At 47.9% G+C, this 19,678-nt stretch overlaps 2 protein-coding genes across 2 annotated transcripts; both read right to left on the reverse strand.

The window, feature by feature from the left end:
* Positions 1-4,050: 4,050 nt before the first annotated feature.
* LOC130264160 (olfactory receptor 4D2-like) lies at positions 4,051-5,040 on the reverse strand. The gene has a single exon (XM_056512175.1). The coding sequence runs from the start codon at positions 5,038-5,040 to the stop codon at positions 4,051-4,053; it is 990 nt and encodes a 329-aa protein (XP_056368150.1).
* A 7,090-nt stretch (positions 5,041-12,130) lies between these two features.
* Positions 12,131-17,479, reverse strand: SDR39U1 (short chain dehydrogenase/reductase family 39U member 1). The gene is made up of 6 exons (XM_056512177.1): positions 17,428-17,479; positions 16,895-17,001; positions 16,499-16,581; positions 15,843-15,964; positions 14,666-14,809; positions 12,131-14,454 (listed from the first exon to the last, which is right to left on the reverse strand). Exons 1-6 carry the CDS (start codon positions 17,441-17,443, stop codon positions 14,039-14,041), a joined length of 888 nt encoding a protein of 295 aa, XP_056368152.1. The 5' UTR covers positions 17,444-17,479; the 3' UTR covers positions 12,131-14,038.
* Positions 17,480-19,678: the final 2,199 nt, after the last annotated feature.

The raw sequence follows: 19,678 nt of genomic DNA on the forward strand, positions 1-19,678 counted from the left end.
AAATGTTCTCATCCATTAATGTACCTTATTTCCATTTTTGGTGGGTGCTAATGGTTTACTAGCTCAGGCACAAAAATCTCTTTTTGCAAGCACAAAAATCTCTTTCACAACTGTAAATATTTTGTCTTTATTCTTTGCTTCAGAAGCAAATTATTTCAAATTTCTATCTCAATTTCTTCCTTAGGAGTACAATATAGATAGCAGATATTTCTTCTAAAGCAGAGCACTTCCCATGTCTAATTCAGGTATCCAGGCTGGAACTCCTCACTTCCACTGCAGTTCACCTCACCCTCTCTCTGAAGAATTACTCTTTTACAGTGAACTTTCCAGGCTAAGCATGCACTAATTGATAGGGGCTACATGTTTTGCTTTGCCCTTTTTCTTCCTTGTTTTTTTTTTCATTTCTTCCTGGAAAAGATGTCCACTGAATGAAAGTGATAAAAAAATTAGTTCACTTCTTTCAGAGCCTTGTGGTTTTTATTTAAGGTGTGGGGAAATTAAATGAAAGAAAGATTAACTAATGGTCATTCCTTATTTCTAGCAAGAATTCAGCATTTGATCCAGTGCAGTGCCCACTCCCTCCGAGCACTGTGGGGTCTGAGCCATGGCATGAGAACATTCTGCATTCTCAGCTGGAGAAACTCCTCCAGGCATGAAAAGAGTTTCCAGAGGATTAGCTGGTATCTGCAAAGGCACACAGAGAAAAGGGCTGCTACAACCTGGGAGTATTTATTTGGGAGGGTTTTGAAGTTAATTCTAGCTAGAACAGGTGCTCTGCCTTGGTGAATAGCCCAGGCCTGAGCCTGCAGCATTCAAACTGTGCTTTCCATACTGAGGTCAAGCAAAAGAAATCATCTTTACCAATACTGACCTTTGAGGGCTGTTTCTTTCTCATCTGACCTGGTTACCTGGCCATGAAGGCAGTAAAGGGCAGGATAATTGAGTATGATGTTCTTTTTTTCATTAGTTTGCTTGTGAAAGAGAAAGGCAATGTAAGTCATGGATGAAATCATTGCCTGACTTCAGAAGATTCACAAAAACAAGTTAATGACAAAGTGATTAACTGCATTTAGCAATGTTGTTTGCTTAGACTTCTCTAGGGAACTTAACTTGTTTCTGTATTGTTGAAACCCTTTTTTTTTTCATAATTAGAACACTGGAGAAAAAGTTAATGAAACTTTATTTACATTTCTACAGACTTTGCTTCTGGGAGCTGATCTACTTTTATCTCTGTGAAAACAGAGAATTTTTTTCTCTCAGAATTTTTTTCTATTTTTATTACTTGGGAAGGTAATATTGAAGAAGCAATTTTAAAAAAGTTTAATTACTTTAGTATAATAACAGTGTTGTTAATCACTTCAAGAGACATAGCATTCTAAATGGTTAAAGCTTTTAGTTTTGCCTCTTTTTAAGATGTTTCAGACTCTGCTCCAAGGAGAAAGAGACATCCAAAATCATTCATCCATTTGGAATAAACCTTTTTTATACCTGCTGCAGTGCCCTCCCACCAAACACTATCAGCAGCTTTCTGTTTTTCCTGAATTCATCTCTTCTGTTTCCTGTTTCCACATGCCACATGTGCATGAAAGATACCCCCCAAAAGAGCCTGATGTGGTAGAAAACATGACAGGTGTTCAGCTGATGTAAATCAGAATTTCACCTCTAGTAAAGAGCACTGATTTTTGATCTTTAACAAACACAGCCATTGGTTTTGCTAGAGCTGAGCTCACACCGTCCTCTCTCCTCTATAAAAAAGAGAAGTTCTGGTTAAATTTTGCCATTCAGTGGATCACAACCTCACAAATAGGCCAGGGCTGAAGTTTGTGCCTGGGTTCATCTCCCCAACCCCAATACATGAACTATTGATTCTAGGATTTTTATGTAAGAATGCATTTTTAAAAATCATTTATTTTAACGTTTCAATTTCTTTCTATTAATCACTTTCAGTAGCATTTGTGAAATTATATTTAATAACTAATTTTTTTACTTTTTCTGGCAAAAATTGGTGCTGATTTAAATGTCTGTCTTGATATGGGCTGCTGAGCTCTTGACATGCTACCACAGTTTATGGTTCTGTCAAATCACCTCCTGTCATGGGTGCATTGATCTCCTAAAGGAAGCTCCAAGAAAAGAGTTAAATTAGTCATTAGATAGGTGTTGCTGGTGCTGTACTTGATTTTTCACTCTAGAACCACATAATGAAGTTTTGTTGGAATGTGCTGCTTCTTTAATTCAGCTTATGACATTAAAGATCAGCATTGAGTTTAAATTTTTATTGGCATTACAAAGGGTTTATTAATATACATTTTTCAAGGAAGGAAGGAAGGAAGGATTGTTTGATTTATTGAATTATTGAATTAATATTATAAGGGATCTGGACAATTCTAGGTGATGGCTTCTAGAGGTCACATGGTTCAGGAATAATACAAATTACAAGAAATAACAAGTACAGTAAATAATTACAAATAAATCCATGCACCTTAGAGCTTTAACTAAGACCCCTTGGCACCTGAGTTAGCACTCCAGAACCACAGCTGATGCCACAATTCTGTAATTATCACCTTGGAGCCAGAAACAACCAGCACAATGAAGAGACAAAGAAAACTTTATCTAAAGGAAGCAGAGACAAACCCTTGCCCAGTGTGTGGCACAGTGTTCACCCTCCATCTGCAGGGAGTGAGAGCAGCAGCTCAGACCAGAGGCAGTCTGGGTGCAGCCTCTGCTGCCAGTGTTTACATTCTGCTGATGAGTAAAGGTTCACAGGAATTAGCTGAGAAATTCAATATCACTCAATTTATACACACAGCCAGCACAATGAGCCCCACAGCTCTCCATGGAAGGAAGGAAGAATAGAGAAAATAAAGCATGTTGAGAAATGTTTTGATTTCAAGACATGACATGAAATTTTGACCTTTGACAAAGCATCAAGAAGCATAAGGAGGTTTTTCCTCTTGTTTGCTTTTATTAATTTCTTTTCTCTTTTTATCCTTTTATGATTCTGAGTTCTACTTTCTCTTATCACTTTATCTTCCCATTAATTGTTTATATGTTCTGCAGGAGTTTTTTGTTTCTGCTGTCAAGAGGGATTTCATTTCTCTCTTTTCCCTCTAAGGGAATTAAACTCAAACAGCTCTAAACCTAAATAATCCTTACAAGTCTGAGAATTTTCTCCCACTAAAGCATTTTCAGAATGCTTTTTTCTCTATCTCATCACTGCTGAAGTTACTAATGCAGTAATGTGCAGATGCCATCCTGCTGATGCCAAATTGATTTTTGCCATTTTTCTCTCATATTCTCTGTATTCTTTACACATATATTTATATCTCTGCAGCCTGTTATTGTATTCTAGCTAGTTTTCCCAGTACTTTTCCCTGCCCTGATAGGCAGAAAAACAAAACACATTCCAAGGCCCCTACCCTCACTTGGCTCTCCCTAGGAAACAAGACCAGCTCTTCAAGACATATTTATATAAACAAAGTTTAGTTTCCATCTGAGGGTGGAGGGTTCAGAGAAGGATGAACTGGGGGAAATTGCATGACCTCTTGTGCTCCTAAGTAATGATTTTTGTCAAATATGCTAATTTGCTAAATTATAAAACTGTATTCGCCCTGTGGTGGGGTGGGCATGTTGTGGGCATTTTCCATGTCTGCCACTGGAGGTCTCCAATAAAGAGCAGCCTTTATATTCCCTCCCATAGTAACTTTATCTCCAAAGAGTGCTGTTTTATTTCCAGGTTCACTAAGGCATCAGTGCTAACTTAGAGATGAAACTACACCAGAGTGCTAAAGAGAAGTGAGCCAAGCTGGAGTGATTTCCACAGGAGAGAACCAGGTGTGGGCAAGGCCCCTGCAGCCAGGGTGTGTCATGGTGATGTCTTTGCAGGTGATTTATTGCAGACAACTTTTATTAGGCCCTAGACATCCCACCCTACTGCACACTGTGTGACTGACCTTCCTAAATTGATGGGAGGCAAATGTTGTCCCCATCTCAAATCTAGAAAGTGGCTCACTTGCTGAAGGAGCAGGAATATCTGGGATGAACACAGTTCTGTCATGGAAACATCAGATTTTGTGTTTTTGGAACTACTGTCTGGCCTGGTTTCTGTATTCCTGCAGACAGAAATATTTTCCCCAGTGTTCTCCTGATGGCATTTTTCATCTCAGTGTTTCTCAGTGTGTAGATCATGGGGTTTAGCATTGGAGTGACCACAGTGTAAATAATGGAGAACAACTTGTCCCTAGGGTATTTCTTGTAAGGCTGAGCATAGGTGAAGATGCAGGGGATGAATATTAAGCTCACAACAGTTATCTGTGTCCCACAGGTAGACAGAGCTTTTCGGTTCCCTTCTGTGATGCGTGTCCTTATCTTCAGCAAGATGACAATGTAAGAAATAATCAAGATTACAAAAAGGGTGATGAGGATCCCTCCACTATTAAGCACCATCTGCAGCTCAGCCATGCGAGTGTCAGTGCAGGCCAGTCTGATGATCTGAGGGAGGTCACAGTAGAAACTGTCCAGTACATTTGGGCCACAGAATGGCAGCTGCAGAAGGAAACCAATTTGGATAATAGAATGAAGGAATCCAGCAAACCATGCAGCTGCCACCAGGGCTGTGCAGGTGCTCCTGCTCATGATGGACAGGTAGCGCAGGGGCTCACAGATGGCCACGTAGCGATCCAGCGTCATCCCCACCAGCAAAAAGGACATTGCACCTGCAATGAAATGGAAGAAGAACATCTGGAGGAAACACTCATTGAATGAGATGGTGCTGTGCTGGGTGAGGAGGCCTGACAGCAGTTTGGGGGTATTGACTGAGGAATCGCTGATGTCAAGGACAGCGAGGTTGGCCAGGAGAAAGTACATGGGGGTGTGGAGCTGCTGGTCCACAGCCACAGTGGCAATGATGGTGGAGTTCAGTAGCCAGGTTGTTACATAGATGAGAAAGAAGATCACATAGAGACAATACTGCAGCTTGTGACTCTGTGTCAGGCCCAACAGGACGAATTCTCTCACAGTGGTGGTGATGTTCTTTGATTCCATTCTTTATCCATGCATAAAAAAGAACAATAAAGATGATAAATGTGAATGTGTGTTGGACTATAGAATTATTAAAACACAGAATCATAGAATAATTTATGTTGGGAGGGATTTCTGGAAGTCCTGATGTCTCACAAATTCTGTGGACTGTTCAAGAATATGACCAGTCTTATAGGGAAAAAAACCAAAACAAATTCCCCTACATTTAGTGAAAACTTAGGATGTTCCAATTAGTGTCTGTTGCCTTTCATTTTATTGTTGTACACTGCCAGGAAGGCTCTATCTCCTCTGTATCCTCATCTCATCAGCTAGTTATACACAGACATGAGGTTTCCTGTTTGTCTTCTCTTCTGTATGGGTGAACAAACCCAGTTGTCTCAGCCTCTGCTTGAATCCAGCCTAGTGATTAATTTGGAGGCCCTCCAATGAAGTCAATCAAGTGTATCTCTCACTGCCTTTCTTGTCTTGGAGTGCTGTGACACAGTCCTGCACTGACAGAGGGCTGGGATCATTTCCCTGCACTACCTGGCCAGACCTTTGCTAGCAGAGCTGGAGCTCTGTCACCTTCTTTGACAGGAACACATTCCCATCTCCTATTCAGCTGTTTGTCTGCCAGGGTCATTATCTCCAAAGCTGCTTCCTGGACAGGCCACCAGCCTCTGCTGAGTGCACAGCCTTGTCCTTTCCCAGATGCAAGATGACAAATTTACTTATGTCACACTTTACACTGTTTGTGCCAGCCCATTTCTCCAAACAGTCCCTACAAATATCAGCCCTGCCACCCACTGTGCTGACTGCTTTCCCCTTCTTGCTGTCCTTAACAACTCCTATCACCTCATGCCTTTGTATAAAGTCCCTCTCTATTTCTCTTGCAGGCCACTTTCTGGTACTGGAAGGCTGCTGAAAGGTTTCCCCAGAGCTTTCTCTTCTCTCCATCATTAAACAACCCCAGCTCTCTCAGCCTGTTCTCACAGGGGAGGTGCTCCAGCCTCCTGACCATCCCTGTGGCCCTCCTTGGATCAGGAGGTCCACGGTCCATTTGTGCAGCTCCATGTGCTCCTTTTATTTGGGGCCCCAGAGCTGCAGGTTCTGCAGGTGAGCTCTCAGGAGAGGGCAGTTTGTGGTAGAATTATCTCCCCTGACTCTCTGGCCATGCTGATTTTGGTGCAGCCCAAGTTATGATTGGTTTCTGGGCTGTGAGTGGACATTGACAGGACAAATGGAGTTTGCAATCCACCAAACACCCTCAAGTCCTCCTCTGCAGGCTGCTCTCAATCCATGCATTGCCCAGCCTTGGGTTTGCCCTCACTCATGTGAAGGACCCTGTACTTGGCCTTGTTGAACTTTCTGAGGTTTGCCCCAAACCACTTTTGTCCTGCCAAGGTTCCTCTGCATGGCATCCCTTCCCTCCAGAACATCAACCACACCACTCAGCCTGGGAAGCAGCACCTCTGCCTGGAATGCACCTCACCTAAAGGCTGAGCTGAAGCTTATCCATGGAGCTCTCAGTCTAAATATAGACAAAAGAGTCACCCAGACAGGACCTGCTTGCCCTAATCCTCCACTCCCACTCTCGTGGCTGGCTGGACATGTAACTCTGCATTAGGCCAGGTGATCTGTGCATTAAAAAACAAGTCAGGACAAGGGAGGTGGCAGTCTCAGCTCCCTTCAGAATCAAGAAGTCTGGAGAGGGAATTTGCTCACCCTAAAAGCAGCATCACTACGGCCAGGCTACTCCTCCTTTGGCAGCTCAGTCTCAACCCCAACTTCTTTCCAAGTTCTGGTCTTCCCTTGTGTTAGATTATTACAAAGATCTCTGCATCACAATCCTTTTTCAAACTTCTTTTCAGTCAGATAAATGGCATGAGTTAAAAATTACAGAGACAGTGTCTCAAGTTTTAGAAAAGTAATGTTTTAATAGCCAGTGAATTTGGAGACACTGTGGGGAAGTGCTAAGAGAAGATGGCAGCAGCTCACCTGTACCCGCAGCCCAAGATGACTGAGCCATTTCCCTGATGGGAAGCTACTACCTCTATTTGGCTGCTGAAACAAAAATCTAATTTCTTACAAGAAAAAAACACATGCAGAATAAACAGGTTTTGTTTTCCCCTTTAAAATGTTAAACTATTACCAAAATGGAATTTCAGAGAACTGCAAAAATGAGAACTTTCTGCACATTTCCATTGCCTCTGGTGAATATTCTGCAGGGATGCTGTAATTTTTTCCCATCACAGTTTGCTCCTTAGAGTCAGTGAATAATTCCATTTTAAATCCTTATAAATATAATCCCATTGCAGATTTTTTTCCACAGATCCAAAAAGTAAAGCCACTTTTGGTATGAAATCATGTTATCTAGCAATCCACATTCCATTTGTTCTCATTTCCCATAAAAAATAGTATTTTCACAGAAGTTTGAGGGAGAGAAAAAGCAATTTGCTTTCAACTCTTAATCCAACCTTTCTCTTTTGCCTCAGTAATCTCCCTAACACAAAAGTAAGATTGATCTCCAGCAAAAATCTGAAATACAGAAATGCTGAGATAGGTATGACTCATGCCTGCCTTCCCCCAGACCTTCCCAACACATGGGGAGTGTCACTGAAGCTGACTCTGTTAAGTAAGATTATATATTAAAAATTATACACAAGCATTTCAGGTAATTTTCCCTTTCACAGTGTAATCACTGTCACTGGCAGCATGTGGAATTACTCGTCCTTCCAGTATTTTTGGCAGAAAGAGCAAATACCTTTGGCAAATCCCTGTTCCTGTGATCCAACTTCACACAAGCTATGAGATGTCATTCTCAAATTAGGAGATAAAACAGCGCAGCTCTACTCAGAGGAGCAGGGGATGCAAACCTACCTCCAACAGAAGACTCCAACAACCTTCCTCACAGGATCCCTGATGCCTTTGTTAAGGGAAATGATGGGAAAGCAAAATCTCAAATCACCTTGCGCTTCTGGTCATTCCAAAAAGAATAACAATAATATCATTAGCAAAACTAGATTTTGTCACCATGGGGCTAATTAAAAAGTTCTTGTAGTGCTTCATGTCATGTGGATCAGGACCATGTGCAGATGCAGGAACCTTGTGATAATTGGAGCAGAACTGAAATGGGAATTTTCATGGCAGTGTAGTCACTTCTCCCCTTTGTCAGATGAAAAAATGCAAATTATAACTCTCCCAACCACAGACTTGCTGCCCTGGAGCTTGTGTTCAACTGTTCTTTGAAATAAAAGTTCAGTCACTGCTACAGCATTGTCATACCAGTAAAGCCTTCAGAGCAGTGATTATTCCAAACTACTTCTCTGCCCCTTTACAAAGTGAATTTTTATACAATAAAAAGTTGGTCTACACATACACAAAGGGGCACAGATGCCCATCAGCAGGTGGAGAAACCACAGTAACCAAACCAGAGCAATGAACTTTGCTCCAAGGGCTCTCCCAGGAGATGCAGCAGCCCCAGGGCTGGGTGTGATACCTGCAGTGAGGCAGAGTTAATGCCCAGAGACAAAGGGCCCATTCTGGAATGGAAGGAGAAAAGCATCTCAGATTGTTCCAGGATTCACCAGGGTGTTTAGGGCAGGAACCTCACTGGTGTGGCCATGCCCTGCTCGTGCTCAGTGCAGTCAGGGTGTCCTGTGTGGCTCAGGGCTCTGCCCTGTGTGCTCTGTGTGTGGGAGCCCATGTGCTGCAGCTGGAGGCACAGGTGTCCATGGTGCCAGGTGCCATTGGCTGCTTGGCCACCTGGGCACTCCTGAGCTCATCTTGAGCCCCTGCCAACCAGCACACCCAGGTCCCTCCAGCTTTCCAGGCCCCCTTCCCTAAGCCTGGAGCACTGCATGGGCCTGTTGTGACCAGTGCAGGACACAGCACTTGGCCTGGTTGAGCCTCCTACCACTGGCCTTGCCCCATGAGTGCATTCAACCCCCTCAGCCAGATCATTAAAAAGGACTGGTCCCAGTACTGAGCCCTGGGGAACACCAGTTGTGATGGGCACCAGCTGGATTTAACTCCCTTCCCCCCACACTTAGCACTCAGCTGCCCAGACTGGTTTTTACCCAGTACAGAGCATGCCCATCCAGGCCAGGAGCAGCCAGGGTCTCCAGGAGAGCACTGTGGAAATGGAGTCAAAGGCTTTACTGAAATCCAGGTACCTGATATCCAGAGTCTCCCTCACCCACCAAGTGAGACATCTCATTACAGAAGGAGAGCAGACTGGCCAAGCACGACCTGCCTTCCCTAAACCCAAGCTGGCCAGGCCTGATCAGGTTTTCCTGTTCCCACCATAGGATGGCACTCGAGATGATCTGTTCCCTTCCTGGCACCAAGGTCACACTGTCAGGTCTACAGTTCCCCAAACCCTTCTTGTGGCCCTCCTTGCAGGTGGGAGTCACATTTGCTGACCTGCAGTCAGCTGGGACCTCCCCAGTCAGCCAGGACTGCTGATAAATGTCTGCAAGTGGCTCAGTGAGTGTTACACTCCCTTGGCACCACAGCAGGGATCCCATCCACCCCACAGGTCTATGAGAGCCTCAGCTGTGCACAGGCCACTGTCCAACTCCCCTTGGACTGTGGGACTTCACTCTGCTCTACATCCCTGTCCTCCAGCTCAGGCAGGGGAGCACCCCAAGAACAACTGGTATGAACTGCAGCATTTTTTAGGGTTTGAGCAGGATATGTGGGAGCCCTCACAGGCATAAAAAGGGCTCAAAAGCAGCAGTGTTAATAGCAGAGACTGCAGGAATGAGGCTTGGCCATTTCTCAACCCAGAAGGGCTGCAGAGCACTGCACTGCTCCTCACAGCTCAGGCTCTGTGCATCAACCCCAGAACCAGGATTCATCAGCACAGCTCACTGTCAAGGGATGTCACAGCAGCTGCCACCTCCAGCAGCCCTAGCCCAGGACACTCCTGGAAAGCTTTTGTGAGTCCAGCCTGAGCACCTGCTGGCTCAGGGGCCCTGCCCAGGCTGGGGGATGTGGCTGCTACCTTTCCCTTTGCAGGTTCAACCAGCAGCAAAGCCAAGAACCTGTCCTAGACACACACAGACGCTTGCCTAGGATTTCAGCTTCATCTACAAATTTTTAAGCTGTGAGAAAGGACAGGGTAGTCACAAAACACACTAAAATCTCAGAAAATTGTTCCATTCAAGTCTGAACCATGGTTCAGTGGAAATTAAGGGGCACAAGGAAGGGAAATACCAACTTTAATTAGGAAATTGGTGTCTTACAATTTGTGACACAATGTGTAAAGCAGACTAACAATACAAATGGTGCAGAACTACAACTGGTACAGAAAACTCAAATTAAGCCTTGCTGTCTTTAACACTGTGTTGCAACTTAGCAGTCAGCCCAGAGCCACCTGAAGGGATAAAGATGTGTGAGGCTAAGAACATTTATTTTTATAGTAGGGAAGTAATGGGAGACACAGCCATAAAACCTGACCAGTTAGCATTAACAAGGCAATAACCAGAAACAAACAGAATCACTCACACCAGCTGATGAGCTCTCAAGCTGCAGGCAGCCTGGGACTTTGCAGCTGATAAGGATGCAAAGCTCAGTGTCCAGGATGTTGGATGAATACAGTGGGCTGCCAGCTGCTGAGGAACTATGCAAGGACAGGGAGCAGCTAAAAGGAGCTACACAGAAAAGGGTTTTAAGAGGAAAAAGGGTTTTCAGTGGAAACCTCGGCCAGTCAGTGCTGGTCTGGCTGAGCTCTACACTTGACCACCACAGTTCTTGCTTATTTAATCTTTCTATTGTGTGCAACCTCCCAGGGCCCCATCTGTGTGCTGCAAGGAGCAAGTGCCAGCTACTGGGCAGCCAGCATGTGTGGATTTGGGGCCAGCTCCTCAAGTCAGACAGGGGGAGGGTAGAGAGAGACCCAGGCTGTGGTGGCAGCTCCTGGAGCCAGTGGGAACTCGCCCTACAGCCACTGAGGCAGGAATACTTGGTGTCCACAAGAGCAGCTGCTGGGGGGCAACCATGAGCAAGGGCAGTGAGGGGCTCCATGGCCACAGCTGGAGTGGAACAGCCACTCACAGCACGTGTGCTCAACCCTGGGTGCATCCCACAAAAAGCAGCAGAGATTCAGAGCAGCTGGCAAGTAGGGGACTCCAGGTATGGGCAGGGTTATCAGGAGGACAAGGGATCCATGTTGGTACCTGGAGATACCTGCAAGTGTGGTGTGCCTTTGGGATGAGCAGTGATGCTGAGTCTTTGGTGTGCCAAGATGGAGCAGCTGGCAAGGAGGGGACCTGTGGGATGGGTCAGGATCTTGTGGTCCATGCTGGAGTGCTGGGTGGATAGAGAGGTCACACTAGTGCTCAGAAGATTGAGTGTGCACACCCTGGTGAACCCTGAGGGTGTCCTGTGAGGCTGCCAGCACCATCATGAACGGTGCCTGTGTGTCACCTGTGTCCTGGGTGGGACAGCAGCAGCTTGGCTGTGCAGTGTCACCTGTGTGTCATTGTCCACGTGTCTGTGTGGGACAGCAGCTCAGCACCAGGGATCATCAAACAGGACAGGAACAGCCATGTCCTCAGCTTGGACAGAAACCCTGGGTACCAGGCCCCAGGCTGGGGTGTCAGTGGCCACACAGGAGGGTCCTGGGCCCCAGGCTGGGGTGTCAGTGGCCACACAGGAGGGTCCTGGGCCCCCAGGCTGGGGTGTCAGTGGCCACACAGGAGGGTCCTGGGCCACAGCTGCTGAAGGAGCAGCTGCTTTTCACGTGACTGAACAGAAGCATTCACCTCTGAAGGGACAGAGCTGCAGGGGGGCACAGCACTGGCTCAGATATGGCTGCAGGAACACTCTGCCAGCCCTGAGCACTGCAATGCCAACACTGGGCTAACGCAAGGCCTGTACTCAGCACCACAAAGAACTGCAGCCTGGGGACCAGGGCTTCCTGAAGGTCACAAAACCAGACATATCCAATCAGGATTTCAGCCTGCTGTCACCCAAACATGCACCTTTTCTGGCTCTACTGCAGAGCAAGGGGCATGGGGCATGTGTGAATTCACCATGATGGGAAGTCTTAACTGCACTCAGGAGACACTGCTTCCAGATCCCACACAGAGATTCAGATGACAGAAGCTCATTTAAACCTGTGATGTATTTAAGCCAAACACCATACAGAGGCAACTTTTCAAACATCCTGAGTTACACATCCAGGCAGTGAGTCCAAGGCCTGGGAACTCTGCTTAGTGGCAGTCCTCTGTGGGATACAAACAACTCTTTCAGAAGAGCTGAAGGTGGTAGTTCTTCTCCAGCCATACTTGTTCTCATTTCCAATCACACCCAAAGCCATTGCAATCATCAAGGTTTATACAGGTACAGCAGCAACCTAACTGGCTGGCTAGCCAGCCAGAAGGATGACAGAAGGATGCTGCAAACCACAGTATCTGGGGAAGCTCTGAAGCCTGAGGCTCTAAAAACTCAGCTGAAGTAACTAAAGCAGCACTGCTGATTGTCCCCACTGTATTGGCCCACAAGGAACTGGGTCTGTATTTCAGAGTAGGTCAGCCTGCTCTCACAGCTAGGAAACTGAAGCTCTTGGGAAGAGGAATGAAGATGCATCTGACTTACAGGCAGGAAAGACAGAGCCCAAGCCACCCACATGTATCTTAAACCATGCTGCTTTCATGACTATTCCCAAAGCCCCATTTCACCTGGCTGTGCTCACACTAACTGCAAGGACTATCTCCAGTTCCATCTGCAGTCCCACTCTTATTTTCCTGCCTGGAAATCCAGCAGATTGCCAGTCTGTCTCCAGTATGTCCTGAGCAAAGAGTCAGGAGAGTGATCCTTCAGCTACTCTGACTACAGCATGGCATAAACCAAAATTACATGGACTGCTGTTGTTCTGCATGGTAAAGAGTAGGTCTTTATCTACCTGAAGTGTCTTTTAATAGAATTTTCTAGCCCCAACTTGCATCACACAAGGAATATTTCTCCAGAAGTACTGCTATAATAAATGTCACTGCTCTGTGGACTTCACACCCTGCAACTCACTTCAGGATATGGAAGTGGCTCAAGGGAAGCACGTGGATACATTTCCTGTCACTGTGAGATGATGAAATTGCAATCTGCTTTACAAGGGAAGAGGCACTGCTTCCCAAGGCAGACCAGGCAGTTTGGATATTCTCAGTGCCCAGACAGGGGGAACACCGTGAACACAAGCACCACCCCATGGGATCAGTAGAAGAAAACCACTCTCGTCTGAGATAAGCACAATGAAGGCAATAGCTGAAATGCTCCTTAAGACTGAAGCTGTGACTTGCACTGCCTCACACAACGATGCAGCACCCAGCTTTCCTGAGCTCAAGCTTAGATGTAATGGGCACTTAGCCAAGGCAAAGCAGTTCAGGGGCCACAGTCTGATAGTCACCCTTTGCCCTACAGGCTGGCAAAGCAGTGCTCTCCTTAGACCCTGCCACAGCACTAGGGGTATGGAAACTTGGAAGGTTTGGACTGGACTCAGCTGAAGGTACTGACACATCAACTTGGTACCAGCCACAAGAGAGGGCAGAGTCTCCAAGCAATCTGTATTCAGAACCCAAACGTGCATCTTCTCCCGCAACCATCAAGAGAGAGACTCATGCTCTTCTGCTTTGCCTGTCATCATGGGGAAAAACAGGAAGGATGACTTCACAAAGAATCAAAACAGGATTAGGACCTGTTTCCTGCTGCCTCATCTCTCAGGGAGAAGACATTACACCCCCAGCTGCTTTGCCAGCAGCACACACACCATGGAAAAGGGAAGATGGGCAATTCCACACATACAGACCTTTGAGAGGCTTGTGCCTTTCACCAATGCAGTTAGTGTTGAGATTCAGATGGCAGTAAGAGGGATGATTCCTGAACTGGGGATGCACACAGGGACATACAGGAGGAAAGGATTGCTCACCCTTTCTGTCTGGGGATGGGGAAGTGCCCAGGGGCAGGGCTCCCCTCTCTGATGGGAAGGCATGTGCTCACACAAACCCTGGGCAGCGGGGCACCCTTAAGCCAGGATGTCCCTGAGCGCTGCAGGCAGCTCCGGGAAGAGGAAGCGGTAGCCGCTCTGCAGGGTGCGCTGCGGCAGCACCCGCTGGCCCTCCAGCAGCAGCAGCGCCCGCTCGGCCCCGAAGGCGGCGCGCACGGCCCAGGCCGGCAGCGGCAGCAGCGCCGGCCGGCCCAGCGCCGCCCCCAGCTCCCGCGCAAAGGAGCCGTTGCACGTGCCAGCGGAGGATGGAGCCACACCGTTGAGGATGCCGTGCACAGAATCTTTCTCCAGGGCATGACACACAATCCCAGACAGGTCCTGGATGTGGATCCAAGGGAAGGGCTGGAGTCCAGAGCCCATGGGGCCTCCAAGTCCCAGACGGAAAGGCAAGAGCATCTGAGAGATTGCACCCCCGTCTCGGCCCAGCACCACACCTGTGGGGAGAAGAGAGTGACACCACTGCCCCTGCCCAAAGGGAAAAAGTCCCCTTCACATCCAGACCTACAAGCAGGAGAATCCTTAGCAGGCTAGACTGCAACTCCCAGCAAGGAGAGACAGAAGAACTGATCCCTTTACCCACCTCTTCCCACTCTTGCCCAGCCATACAGCAGAGTGACCATTGACAAGCACAACGCCCCATCTCACCTGATCTGACCACAACACCACGAGCTGGGCTCCCAGGGATGACAGCTGCAGCCTCCCACGAGCTCACCAGGCGTGAGAAGAAGTCAAAATCCCCTCCTGGACTGTCCTCAGTGTACTCAGCTGTGGGGCTGGGGCGGTAATAACCTTCAGGGTAACAGCAGAAGGAGGGGGTCAGGGTTGAATGATGACACCAAGCCCCCCCTTCCCCACCAGACCATCTTCTCTGCCTCCAGGAGCCCAGAACTCCTGTAAGGAAAGGCTGAGAGAACTGGGACTGTTCAGCCTGGAAAAGAGACCTAATTGCAACCTTCCAGTACCTGAAGGGAGCCTACAAGAAAGCTGGAGAGAGACTACAAGGGCCTGGAGTGTCAGAAAAAGGGGGAATTGCTTCAAATTGAAAGTAAGTTTAGATTGGCTATTAAGAAGAAAACCTACCCTGGGAGGGTGGTGACGCCCTGGCACAGGGTGCCCAGAGCAGCTGTGGCTGCCCCTGGATCCCTGGAAATGTCCATGCCAAGGCTGGACAGGCCTCAGAGCAACCTGGGACAGTGTAAGGGGTCCCTGACCATGGCAGGGGTGGCACTGGATGGGCTTTAGGGTTCCTTCCAACCCAAACCACTCTGGGATTCTGTGAGCTCCACCACTCCACCAGGGACATCCTCACATGAACAGCACAGGGTCTCTGATAGCAATGCTGACAAGTTTTTGAACTACCAATGTGCTCTACAGGTTCAGGATACACTAACACTCAGGCAGCCCCAAAACCCAAACAGGCCTGCAAGCAACACCCTGAGCTGGCTGGAAGGTGCCTGCTTTAACACTGGGCATCACATAGGATAAACCATGGTAGCTTTAAAGACTGCAGCAAGCAGAAAGTTGGGAGATAGTGCAGGGGGCTTCACAATGCTGAGGCCTTACACAAATTGATTGTATGGCATGCCTAAAGGCTTTCACAGGAAAACACAGAAAAGCTTCTGCTCTAATGACACCAAGACAAAGCACAGAGACCCAAATTCCTCTCCAGCAGTACTAAAACCTTATCAAGGCTTGCCTAAACACAGTGACATTGATGGCAATAAAGCTGACATTTCAAGGCAAGAATGCTCCTGAGGAACTGTGTTTCTGTGTGCAGGAAAAGCCTCTCCAGTCATGAGTCTTGGCCAGGCCCAACCAATACCTACGCCAGTGACGAGGACCCAGGCACGGGGGGGCTGCTCAGCAGCAGCAATGGCTTTGGCCAAGGTCTTCGTGGTCTCCACCCGGCTGCTGATGACCTCCCTGCAGAAGGCATCACTCCATCTGGGAAAGGGAAAGCCAGGGATTAAACACCTCACATGGATACCTCAGGAAGACCAGCTCACAAGCACAGAAGTCACAGGAACTCCCCTCATCCCAGGGCAAAGGGAGGACATGTCATCCTACAGCATAAATGCAGAGGAACTTTGGAAGATGGGGACTCTTCCCTTAAAAGACTGTGGGTTTGAACTGCCTTTGGACAAAGCCAGCAAAGAAGCTAGACACCAAAGCTGCTGTTCCTCCTAGAAGTCAAAATTTGGTTCTGATTTTGCATCATCAAATGTAGGCACTGCACCCAATGTTCCTTTGAAAATGTGGAACTAATTTTTTTCTGTACCCAGGAGGGAAACTTTCTTCCAAAGGTCTCTCAGAACCCACCAGGCCCACAGAAATGTTCTGAATACTTGAGGATGCACATGTCAACAGCTGATTAACTCAAGGGCTTCCTGGTCATGTTGTTTCCTCCCTTTCCACATTTTCTGACAACACAGGACTGCCTTGCCTGCACCTTGTCCCAACTGTGGAATATCAAGTTACCTGCGGAAAGGGTTGAGGACATTCTCACCAGCCAAGTTGACCACAGCATCACACAGGGGCAGCCCAGAGCGGGACAGCTCTTCCTAAGCAGGAGTAACAGAGACAGCACATCACACATCAGGCCTCCCCTCTGCCCAAGCCCTCCTGATAAGCAAGGCAGGCTCCTGAGAACTTCAGCCAGTTTCTTCCTGATGTTTGCAGAGTACAAGTATAAATGAAGGTTTTCTCCTTGGAGCTATAGCAGCACCCATTCCAAAGCCTGTGACCCATGGAGCACTCAGCAGCCCAGAAGAACATCCAAGGCAGCCAGACCTCCCTTGGCAGGGTCCCTCTATGCCATGCAAGGCCAGGGCACGCAGGCAGGTTCCCTCTCCTGTGACCACTCTCATCTCATACCCAGCTGATCCGATCCTTGCCCCCTCGTCGCGACACATGGGTCACTTGGTGCCCTCGGCTCTGCAGCAGCTGGGTCAGGGCTCTGCCCACGAAGCCTGTCCCGCCACCTGGGGAGGGAGACAGACAGACAGACAGGAGGTCACGGCTGTGTCCCTGGGCCAGCACCGCCGCCGGGCCCTGCCCCACGTACCACGGCCAGTCCCGCACACCTGGGGGGAAGAGGCGGCCTGGCTCCAAACCGGCGGGCAGCACCCGCAACCCAGGACCGCCTGCTCCTTCTCCAAAACTCCGTTCCGCTCGCCATTCCCGCTCCCAAACGGCTCCGCTCCCTCACGGCCCTGATCGCTCCCTCACATCCCGCACTCCCACGGCCCCACTCCCTCACAGCCCAGATTGCTGCCTTACGGCCCAGATCACTCCCTCACAGCCCAGACTGCCGCCTTACGGCCCAGATCACTCCCTCACAGCCCAGATTGCTGCCTTACGGCGCAGATCACTCCCTCACGCCCCGCTCCCTCACAGTCCGCACTCACCCACCACCACCCGCATCGCGGCACTGCGCGTGCGCAGAGTAGCACCCACCGCGCATGCGCCCGCCGCCGCGCACGGCGCCCCCCCGCGGCGGGGAGGTCCTTAAAGGGCCAGCGCGCCCCAGCGCCGGAGCGGGGCTCGGCAACGGGCAGGGAGCCGGGTCCGGGCCGCGGGGATCGGGCTGGGGCCGAGGGGACACTCGGAGAACGGAGCAGAGCAGGGCTGGAGACAGGGGGAACGGCTCGGGGCTGAGGAGGAGACTCGGGGAACAGACCGGGGCTGAGGGGGCACTCAGGGAACAGCCCGGGGCTGAGGGGGCACTCAGGGAGCGGCCCGGGCCTAGGGGCTGCGCCTGGCCCTGCTCTGAGCAGCGGGACACAGCAATCAGAGGAGTTGGTCAGAGCAGTGAATCAGCTTGTTAAAAGCGAACAGGAGTGAGCGCTCAGAGCAGCTGTGGCTTCCCCTGGGTCCCTGGCAGTGCCCAAGGCCAGGCTGGACAGGGCTTGAGCAGCCTGGGGCAGTGGGAAGTGTCCCTGCCCATGGCAGGGGGTGGAACGAGGTGAGCTTTAGGGCTCCTTTCAACAAAACAGTTCAAGATTCTGTGATTCTGTTATTCTATGAAGTGTTTTTAATACTGCTAGTAGAAAACAGTTGTGCAGTTGGGAATTAGGATGAGCTGTTGTCACTGACCCTGTATCTCCCTTCTGTGATGCTTGCCTCTCTCCTTGGGGCCATGGGAAGGAAATTCTTTCAAGGATGTAATTCTGGGTTTGAAATGTCTCTTCTGAGATGCAAACACACACTGGAGACACAGCTCCCACCTGCAGGCAGCTGGAGCAGCCTCTGCTTCACACAGAGTTGCCTGTGTTGTCAGCTCCCTTTACCTGTGAAGAACAGAGGGTGACAACAGCCTGTAGGCAAGACTCTACATACTGGTGGCTCCTCTGGAGCAGGAACAAATGTAGAGATATTTCCAGCTATTTATCCAACTTAGTCCACCTAATCATCTATCCTTGTCTGAACATGCAGCCATAACCATTGCACCATCCATCCATCCATCCATCCGTCCATCCATCCATCCATCCATCCATCCATCCATCCATCCATCCATCCATCCATCCACTCTACAGAGCAGGGTTACCTGAAAGCTCTGGGCTGCCCCTGACATGCTGCAATGGTCTGAGTGAGCAGAAAAGAAACAAACAAGCACAAACGAGCTCTTCACCTCTGTGGTGTATTTGAGGAGCAAGACAAGGCTCTATTATTAACCAGGGTGATGACAGCTTTGGATATGACAAAACTCCAAACACAAAAAAATTGTGTTGTTGCAAGCTTACCTAACACTCATGTAAACATGCACACAAACACATGGAAACAGAATCCTGCTTTTTTTGGCCTTTTCTTTTGTGTCACAGAGCATTTTAGGTGCAAGATTTCCATTGTCCTTTAATGCTTAATGGGTGTAACCTTAATTTCAGTGGTTCTACTGAAAGTAAGTGATTAAAAGCAAAACTGAGAAAAAATTAGAAATATTAGGAGTTACTGGAAATAAATCTTCCAGTTCACTCTTGTCTGACTTAATTTAGCTGTGGATGTGTAAAGTGAGAATGTTTCCACCCGAACTGGCTGTGTTCCAATGCACAGAAATAAAGTACTGCCAGAGTCTGAGTTGTGTGTCCTATTTCAGATGTTCAGTACACTCAGATACTCTTCAAATTGTTCTAGCCAATAATATTAATTATGGCTTTAAAATGCTGGTATCTTTTGAATGGCTGTAAGAGGCCTTTAAATTACAGGTTCAGATGGATTGCAAATGTCTAATTATGGTTAAATGAAACCTCACTTTCATCTGTTCAATAAAAGGAATAAAGCTAGCCAGAGAAGAATAAGAAAAAAAGAGATACTCTTGTCCACAATAATGTAAAAGAAAATGTCAGAATTGTGTGTCACTGTTGTCAGCCATTTAACAGATGTGTGGTCTTGGCTTACTTAATTTACCTTATTTTCGAATTCTTTTTTTTAATTCTGGTTTTATGTATAAGCATCAGTGATTTAAGTGTAATAGATGTAAACTTATTAAATAATTTCATAAAAATCTAACATATTGTCCATTGAAGGATATCCTACATCCTATCCAAAATTGTTTAGTTGAAATAACAATTAGATTCTCATAGATTTGTTTATATTTCCTGATTTTACTAACCACCTAGAAACAGTAAAGACTCTTGAAAGCAGCTCCTGATATCCTTTATT

Source organism: Oenanthe melanoleuca, chromosome 27 (genome assembly GCF_029582105.1).
Source record: "Oenanthe melanoleuca isolate GR-GAL-2019-014 chromosome 27, OMel1.0, whole genome shotgun sequence".
Lineage (NCBI taxonomy): Eukaryota > Metazoa > Chordata > Aves > Passeriformes > Muscicapidae > Oenanthe > Oenanthe melanoleuca.